The 9889-nt window shown below is 35.3% G+C and overlaps 2 protein-coding genes across 4 annotated transcripts in view; one reads left to right on the top strand and one right to left on the bottom strand.

The window, feature by feature from the left end:
• Positions 1–9889, top strand: part of brn (beta-1,3-galactosyltransferase brn) — a 435255-nt gene that overhangs the window by 20450 nt on the left and 404916 nt on the right. The gene's annotated exons all lie outside the window — the stretch shown is intronic.
• The window catches only part of LOC148309577 (TBC1 domain family member 12-like), a 75379-nt gene that overhangs the window by 4038 nt on the left and 61452 nt on the right, over positions 1–9889 (bottom strand). For all 3 annotated transcript variants that reach the window (XR_015837513.1, XR_015837514.1, XM_088259887.1), the window contains exons 3-5: positions 7281–7487; positions 2647–3325; positions 755–1091 (exon numbers count right to left, since the gene is read on the bottom strand). Coding sequence is in view for 1 of the 3 variants with exons in the window: in XM_088259887.1 (XP_088116013.1) it covers positions 755–1091; positions 2647–3325; positions 7281–7487 (1223 nt within the window). In the remaining 2 variants the exon portion in view is untranslated. The remainder of the gene's footprint in view (positions 1–754; positions 1092–2646; positions 3326–7280; positions 7488–9889) is intronic.

Here is a 9889-nt window from a genome sequence, read left to right as displayed (position 1 = left end):
TCTCCATTGGGATCACATTCTTCCATAATTTTTTAAAAAATGTCTTGATATGCGTAAAAGCTTCGTTCATATTTTTTTATTGTTAAGGTCTTTATGATTTCTTCAGGTTCTTCTTCCTTACTTTCAATTTGTATATAATTTTCATTCTCTTATGGACCGACATAAGTAATTCATTAGTCAAGGGTTCAGAATGAGATTCAATCATCTCAATTAACATCATCACTGTTAACTTCCAGGTTTACTTCATGCATTGTTAATGGCGTTCTATATGTTATAATTAACGAGTGATTTTTTACACAAAATATGGCGGGTTAAGAATATTTACATGGTCTTATATTAGACTATGAAATGGCAAGCTACTATCTGTCGGAGTCGCCGTCTAAAATATTAGTATGTACATAGAACTTTTCATAGTACGGACCAGGTTCATACACATTTCATAATGTGAAAGGGAAACAACTGCACGGAAATGAAACATTTTTGTATTTTTGCCAAAAAAGTTCTTTTTTTAAATGCGCAAAATAGCGAATTGTGCGAAAGATGAGATCCGCCTGTACATAAAAATGATGCAGGTAAAATTAAAATTTTGGGACATTTGTTGATGTGATTTGATGACAAAAAATAGTAGTGGTAAAAGTATAGATAGCATTGGTTTTTTGTTTAACAAAATAAAAAAAGTAGCGGTTTTATGTTTAAAAATTAAAAATGGGAGTGTTTTTTTAAATTTGTTTGTTATCAGGTTAAAGCTACTGACCCAGAGCCGTTCGGAAGAGGAACTCCTCCCCGTCCCGGAGGAAGACGTCCCAGACGCGGCAGAGCACGTCGAGCGGCATGGCCTTGGCGAATCCGCTGTAGAGCCACTCCAGCAGGTAGAGCTCGGGGCCGAGGCGCGTGCGGCGGTGGTGCGCGTGCAGCGCGGGCAGCTGGGCGCGCAGCAGGGCGCCGTGCGCGGCCCACAGCGCCGCCACGGCGCGCGCATCCAGCGCGAAGGCCGCCCGCAGCGCCGGCGAGTTGAGCAGGTTCGCGAAGCACACAAACGCCTCCGCCGCCTCCATGTTCAGGATCAGGATGGCCGCCAGGAAGGACATCCCCTGGAATCCCATTTCAAACTTGCATTTCTTACATCTTCAGATACATGTTCAAATTGCTGATATTGTTTTTCTAATAATAATTCAGTAAAATAACTTTTTTTTATTATTATTTTTTTATTTGTATACATTTATTTAAATCACAATTTATACATATTTAGAACTTTTTTTTTTTTGCAGAGACCCACCAAGCCACCTGGCGTGTCTTGTTGGTGGAGTTCTTTTTTATTACATTTTTTATTGTTTTTAACGATTTTAACATAATATAGACACATAAAACAGAAAAAAATTAAGAATATAAACATTTTACAATATTCATAAAATTAACTCTTGATCATTTACCCATTCCTTTATTTGCCTTTGTTCCATATTTTATTTTGACCTCTAACATCTCTCAGCAACAAATAAAAAATGTTCGGAACGATATATTGCAGTGTTCGACTCCCATATTTATTGTCAATTCTAGGGACTATCAAACTAATGATTGTCATGTTACACTTAAACATATTTAACACATTAAAATGCCTTGTGTCAGCCACCGGTGACTAACATTGGCAGTCAATATGTTAGGAATTAAATTGAAACTTTTAGACACTCATGCGCCGCGTGCAATAAGGGTAGCCCTGCCCAAACATTTTTGTGAAATATTTACGGGACTTGCTAACTACGCATAGCTGTTATAAAAATAATTGTATCTCTAAAATTGGTTGTCCTTTTTAGATAAAATAAAAAGCATTACCAAAATAAAAGATTATAATTTACAAAGCTTTATTTGTAATTTTTCACATTTGATATAATTACACATAATCAGTGTAATCCAATAGTGAAATGCGTCACAATCACCGGTCTTGTATGGGACCGGTAGGCATTGAACGACATAAATCATCGGTCTTGTAAAGGATACAATAAATAACTAAAACTTAGTCAGAGAGAACATGGCATAGTTTGCATTATGTAAAAATACTGCAAATATAGATTTTTGCCTAGTACATCTTCGACGCACGCTAAGTTTTATTTGATTTAGGAGATCAGGGCTGTCCAAAAAATTGTTAATAATTTTATTTAACACGACCAAATCAGTAATCACTAAGATTTATTATTTTAGCCACTTCATTATGCAAATTATATAATTACACGTTCAAAAGAAATTTAAAGCTTTTCATACCAATCAGAGCACAAATTTGGTTGCGTATAACGTATTTCTAGCTGCTAATTATATATTTGATAATTTGACACAAAAAACATAAGCTAGATAAAAATATGAATCGAGAAATAGATCCAGTACCATTCGTGTTGGGTAACAACTAACAAAAAAAATTTGGGGAAAAAGTAACAGTCAAACTTATTAATGATAAATCACTTAAACATAGAAAATAAACCCACCAAATGTTGTACAATATAAACTGGCAATTTTTGTATTTTCATTTATTTGTCTGTTCCAATTGCTGATACTGTTTTTTTTTTTTTTTTTTTAATTAATCCGTAAAATAAACGATACTTGTAACACCGTCTCAATATGATGGTTTGGGTAGTGGTTAAAATAAAAGAAGAAAATTACCTGTACGTATCCAATGTCGGGCCGATAGCACACGTACGCAGCCAACAACTCGTGGAGAACATCGAAGTACGGTCCGCCCGGCTGGAATATGCAGAGATTGGGAAAAGTCCTCGCTATGTCCAGCTGGATCAGCTCCATGCTCCTCTCGTTGCTGTGCTCGCACAGATCCGGGTCAGACTGGGAATTCTTCTTGGAGCTGGCCTCCAGCGAGTGCCGGTTGAGATTCTGCTCGCTGTAGTTCCTCAGCTTCGCAAAGTCCTTATTGTGTACCCTGTCGCTCAGCCGGGCGGTCAACTCGTCCTGCTGGCTCAGGCAGTCGAGACTCTCGTTAGACACTCTGATATGATGCGATAATTTGGTATTCCTATCTAAAACAGTTTCGCCACAATGTCCGTTTGATTTGGTATCTAAATTGTTGCACAACCTTTGGTTAACTTCGGTTTCACAGTGATTCACAGTCGCCACGTTTGGCTCTTTCGGAGGTTTATGAATGTCAGTTTTGTAACCGTTCTTCTTGAACTTCACTTCGACCAGCTTCAGTTTGGCTCTCTCCACGCAGATGTGGTAGAGTTGGGGCGTGATGTTGAGGTTGTTGGGGATGGCCAGCTGCCACACTTTTCCTCTGACGGCAGGAGGTATCCCACCCCACCATAATTCCCTTGTTCTGCGGGTGTTTTTCCTAAAAAAATGTCAAAATAAAAACATATTATTATTATTGTATGACACTCGTGTATTTTTATTTTTTTTTACAAAATCTACTAACTAACTAACTAACTAACCATCATGCTGCTTCTTCGCAGGGATAGACAGAGAGAATAAAAAGCCATACCACTCTGTCTTTGCAAACATTCTTCGCCTCTTCTACATTCATGCATCTCCTCATACATACCCGCCGATTATTTCGACTCCTGACCCGGCCGCTTTCAAGTATCTGGCATACCTGATTCAGCTAAGTTTTTTTCGGTCTTCCTCTGCTCCTTTTTCCAACTACATTAGCCTCATAAATTTGTTTTACCATTCTTTCCTCACTCATTCGTTCCACATGTCCAAACCATCTCAACACACCTTTCTTAATTTTATCGATAATGCTTATCTAAGCTTTGCATTCCTTTCTTATTTCACTACATATTCGAACATCTGTCATATATTGTTTTGTCGCATATTCTTCTGAGAGATCAGAGAGATTTGAGAGATTCAAGTATTTGACATACCTGATCGTGCCAAGTTTCAAGTGCCTCCATCTTCCTTATTATTCCTTCCTTATAACACACCATTCTTTGAATATATTTTTACATTAAAAAAATAGTAATAAACTTAATTTAAATTTCAAGCAAGCATATCTAGATAGAAACTGAGCTAAGGACTTCATCACCTTCAGTTGAAGATATCTGGCATTAGATAACAAACACAATGTAAATACTACACTGAAGCAACATACTTGAGTACAAAAACAGACACACTGCTATATGTCTGTTTTTGTACTCAAGTATGTTGCATACTGCAAAATGAATCATTGTGTACTAACAATATTTGATTTGGATAAATATTACAACATTACTGGTACAAAAGTAATGACATATCGCTCACTCCTTTCAAGAACGTCATAAATCAAAATACTTGATTTTTCAGGAGAACGATTTTAAATTTTAAAAATATAACACAATGAATTGAAAATAAATATCGAGCCACTTATTGAAATTTTTACTGTGCAACAGATCTTTTTAGGTAAAACCTGAAGGTTTTTTCTACATTTGAAAAATATTTAATTTATTTATAAAAATAATTAAACAATACATTTTCTTCAAAATGCAAAAACAACATTTTCTGCCCTGGAGCGGGTAAATATTAAGTTAAAAATATGCCTCTTTTGCTGGGATATAGTACATTTTCTGGGCATTCCGAAAACATGCACAACTGAAAACTGACAATTTTTGATTTATGACGTTCTTGAAAGGAGTGAGCGATATTTTATCTGCAGAGACTAAATTAAGAGTGACAACTCAAATTTACAACAATATGTCATTGAACAATCATACATTTATTATGATTTATTATTAAGCCGTGACAAATACACTAATTGTGACTACAAAGTTCATCATTTGCATCTGACAGAAGATCATAAAAATGCATGTTTAACCTTTCCCTCCCGGTGATAACTAATAATAAATAGACTTTAAAAATAAGAAAATCAATATAAAATATAATAAATACGGGCTCAGAATTTTTTAATTTCTCCATAATATACTTATGTATCGCATTAAAGTACTATAATATAACTCTTACCACTCTGTAGGCCAGACATGCCCGTATGATTCTAGTAGGCAGCTCCATGTGCCACAATGTCTGGCCCGGCGCAGGTATAAGTTTAATCATTGATTTCTCTATCACCCAAGTTTATTCTACCAAAAAATATTTGAGATAAATGCTGTTAATCATCGCAACATATTGAATTAACCAACATTTCTTCAATAAAACTGTCCATTACTCAGATATAATCTAGGAAAAATAAATTATCATTTTGGGTGATAGAATATTTATCATACGCTAATATTTTTTTTGACAGTCGTTATCCTTTACAACATTTTGAGTGTGTCCAAATACTTGTTCACAAAATCTGGATTATCTCCAATTACAGGAGTTACTTTCATATTATTTTTTGACATCTCATCAAACATGAAGAAGAATATGGAAGTCTGGGCATTTACGGGGCTTACGACCGTCATAGGCTGGTTTAAGTGATCACTTTACACACGTGTAACATTCACCAATTCTACCCATTATTGACAAGCACACTACTCAAATTCTTGGAAGTTCTATATATATGAACCAATTTAGAAACCTTGTTCATGAATCACTAAAACTTCACTAGAGACATCTATTGGTGAGATGTAAAGAAGCATTTTATTAAGCAGAAACTCTTATATTAGTATGTGAGATCCGAATCCCGGATTATAATCACACACATGAGAAACGCCAGAAAATACCATTTTCATTTTTATTATTAAGCTTATAATTTGACCAGATAATTTATTTACAACATTTTGAGTGATCACTTAAACCAGCCTATGACGGTCGTAAGCCCCGTAAATGCCCAGACTTCCATATTCTTCTTCATCTTTGATGAGATGTCAAAAAATAATATGTCGTTATCCTTCATTTATGACGGTTCTCCAAGGATACTCCCACTTTTTGTGACCATATTTTTTCGTTTTGTGGAGCTATTATATTTCCAAATTTTATGATTTAAGTGTTAGTAGTTAAAATAACAGAAATTGCATTTTATGTGTTTATAATAAATATTTTATAGTTAATCCGCCATGGAAAACGATGAAAGTTACACTTTCAAGTTCAGTTATAAAAACGAATGGTCATATAAATTGCCAGACAGAGTGTCTTAAAATTAGGGAACCAAAATATTTATTTCAATGGTAGAAAAACGTCACATTTTTTTAATCAGAGTAGCTGATCAGTTATGGGAAAAAATGGTCAGAGTGGAAAAGGATAGTTATTCATTTGCAGCGACAGAAATAAATAATTTGTGAAAAAATCAAGGATTAAATCTCCAATTCGTCAACGCTTCTCAGTGTGTGTGTGCGTGTCGTGCTTCGTAATCTGTTTAGTAGCACCAGTAATGCAAAGGTCGTCCTTCGCGATGGTCATGTCGCTACGCTAGCTATTGCAGCTATTTGTGATGTATTTTTTTCTCGTTTTCAGATACTCACCAGAGCTAATATTATAAAATTGTTACATTTTAACTTCAACTATGCTCAATAAAAGCAACATTTAGGAATATTCACATTTACCCCGGTTTTAAATAAAATTTTCAAAGGGTGTACAATATACATATCACCATTGCACACGAATAGGACACTGCAGACATGACTCCCCGTCTGCAGATTTTGTGTGGAGGATAACGAAACACCAATCCACATTCTCTATAACTGTGACACACTCGCTCGCAAACCAAGTCACATCCTTGGAGGACCACTACTGGACTCCGAGAAGGTGAAGCTCGTACCACCGAGACAGGTCGTGAGCTACATCACTCACATAGGTCTTGAGAGTGAGCTATGATACAGAAGGAGGTCACAATATACCTAATATGGTCGCATTGTAATATGGTAATATGGTCTTGCATCACATAAGGGATGCAAGACTTCATGATTAAAATAATAATAAAAAACACTGCTCTTATATGATGCAGTGTCCTATGCAACATAGGGTGCTGATAAGGGTTTGAAGCTCATATTTATAAAAATTAATAAAAAATTGCACGCGGACGTTAAATCCTCGAGTAAGCTGAACATCATTTTTTTTAAAAATATAGAATGGCGTTTACATATGAAATACATTGCTTTTGCCAATGTCAAGTTAATTGAATATTGTTACTTAATACGATAACTATAAAATACGATGGACTTATTGTTAAACTATAAATTTATTCCATTCAATTTCAAAAAAACAACCAAAAGCCTGTACATAATTGGGTTCCTGCTCGCCAGGATGAGATGGATATCTGTAGGGAGGGGAATAAGCCGGGCCAGAGTTTTAATAAATGTTGGCATTTGGTCATTTATTGGGCAAACAAAAAGCTGAACATCTACCCAACTCTATTATTGGCACTGCACACTCACATGGTGTCCCAGGCGGGCAGCACGACCTGGTTCCAGTCGCGCAGCGCGTGCGCCAGGGCGTCCTCGTGGCGCGCCTGCTGCGCCAGCAGGCGCCGGCGCTCGCGGGCGTCGCGCGCCTCGCGCCTGCGTGCTGCCTCCACCATGCGCTGGTACTCCTGCCGGTGGCGGTTCGCCTCCGCCTCGTCCTTGGCCGGCAGGTTGGAGGGCCTGGAAACCATCACATTGTTACTGAGCGTTACATTTTCACCGTTGTTTGGATGCTGATAGCATTTCGTTTCAGTATACATATCGCACACTCCTTTCAAGAACGTCATAAATAAAAAAACTTGATTTTTCAGGAGAACGTTTTTAAAGTTTAAAAATATAACACAATGTATTAATAATAAATATCAAGCCACTTATTGAACTTTTTACAGTGTAACATATCTTTTTAGGTAAAACCGGAAGGTTTTTTCTCCATTTGAAAAACGTTAAGTTTATTAAAAAAAATTATTAAACAATACCTTTTCTTCAAAATGCAAAAATAACACTCTCTGCCCTGTAGCGGGTAAAGTATTAAGTTAAAAATATGCCTCTTTTGCTGGGATAAAGTACATTTTCTGGGCATTCCGAAAACATGCACAACTGAAAATTTACAATTTTTGATTTATGACGTTCTTGAAAGGAGTGAGCGATATAATAGACGTAATTAGTCGGTTTACTAGATTTAATTGTTGGGTAATATATCCAAAATTAAAGAAGGTTAATTTGGTTGAATTCTACATTTATTTATGTATATGTTAATACGTGACGCGTTTCGTCTTCTTAGGACATTATCAAACACTCGGTGTGTTTGATAATGCCCTAATAACACTACTTATCATTCACTTTATGTAATACCAAATAAAAAGACCACTTCATGACTACCCGTTTCAGAATAATGATTCCATCATCAGGTCAAATGTAGACTGTGATAAACGTTGTATCCAAAAATATTAACTTACATTTCGTTACCATAACAGTTTATACAGCAGAGAAACGCAAAGCACCACATTTCAGGTGGAATTTCAATAACGACTGATCAGTAAAAGGACAATATCGTGGTCATACAGGAGAAAGTGACCAAGTGCATTTTTTACAAAAACGTGATCATTGACTATTTGATATCATACTAGCTTAATATTGCTCTGAAAAAAATTCCTAAGGATTTTAAACTTGGACGTAAAATATATTGACTTGTTAAAAGTGACTATCTGCATTGATGTTTATTTTGTTACCAAGCAAAAGTGACTTAAATGGCCCTCCTGAACATTTTACGTTTTGTTAGTTGGTTACTTTCTCCTATATGACTATGATATACATAATTGGTTAATCCTTATCTAAAAGTTTTTACTATTTATGGCAATGAAAAGTCATGTCGATATTATTAACTCGTAAAATATGTAAATTACTAAAATTATCCACAAGTTGGAGCAATTTTATGCATAAACAAAACATTTAGAAGATTTTTTTTTAATTTTGACATGTAAACATCGATAAAGAAGAATATGGAACGCTTTGGGAATCGAACATGGGACCTTCAGCACGGTAGACAAACGCACTTACCACTACAATGCGCAGGCGGACAATTCTTTTTACTTATTGATTTGGCGCTTAATTTGTAGAACTTTATTTTCAATGCCATAATGAGGCGAAACAATTGTCACAATATTAATTTTTTATGTGTTTTTGTTAATAAAATACAACTTAGTAGACTCAAAAAATCTGTGTTTGTTTTAAAAATTAATACATAAATTCTTTTCTACCTTGCATTCCTGTATTGATTTTTAAAAAAAGATTTTAAATAATGGTGGTTTCACAGTTGGAATATTTGTGCTAAAATTTGTGTCGGGTTGTGGCCCCGTGGTTAGTGTCGCGGGCTCTTGAGTCAGAATTTCTCGGTTCCAACCCACTCTACCAATATTTGATACTTATTTCTAACAATGACCGCTTAGGCTCACATAAAAAGTATGAAATTGAAGTATTTATGTAAAAAATAAAAACACCAATACTTCCCTTTATATTAAAAACTATTTTGGTTTGCTTTGCTTTAGAAATCACACTGTATAATGTTGAGCCAAACGCAACAACAGAGTCGCAGTAACATATACGATGTTGAGCCACACTCAACATGGGAGCGATAAGGGTTAAGTACATCACATTGAGCACATCTGATGTAAAGATATATTAAAAAAATGCAAAATTAATATTGCACAAATCCAAAGCAGATATTAGCATGACAATGTTGCGCGTAGTGAGTCCTGAATATAAAACAGATTCACATCAGGAATTTACTGTGGGTACTGAATTTTAAATGGCCTCAGAAATCATGCACATTGCGTTATATGAATACTAAAACAATAGTGCTGTGTGATTTGAATGACTAAACTTACATCCAAAACTAACCTATTGGAATGTTGTACCATACCACAAAATCATTTTTGTCCAGTTACCACTTATTAATTAATATCACAAAGTGAAATATTTGAATGTCAGGATTAAATTAATGTATTAATTTTAAATCAAACACAGATTTTTTGAGTCTACTAAGTTGTATTTTATTAACAAAAAACACATAAAAAATTATATGC

The sequence above is a fragment of the Brachycentrus maculatus genome, unplaced genomic scaffold (assembly GCF_059751285.1).
Source record: "Brachycentrus maculatus isolate JH-2025_06_01 unplaced genomic scaffold, ASM5975128v1 h1tg000121l, whole genome shotgun sequence".
NCBI lineage: Eukaryota > Metazoa > Arthropoda > Insecta > Trichoptera > Brachycentridae > Brachycentrus > Brachycentrus maculatus.
This window is presented reverse-complemented; position numbering and strand designations above follow the sequence as displayed.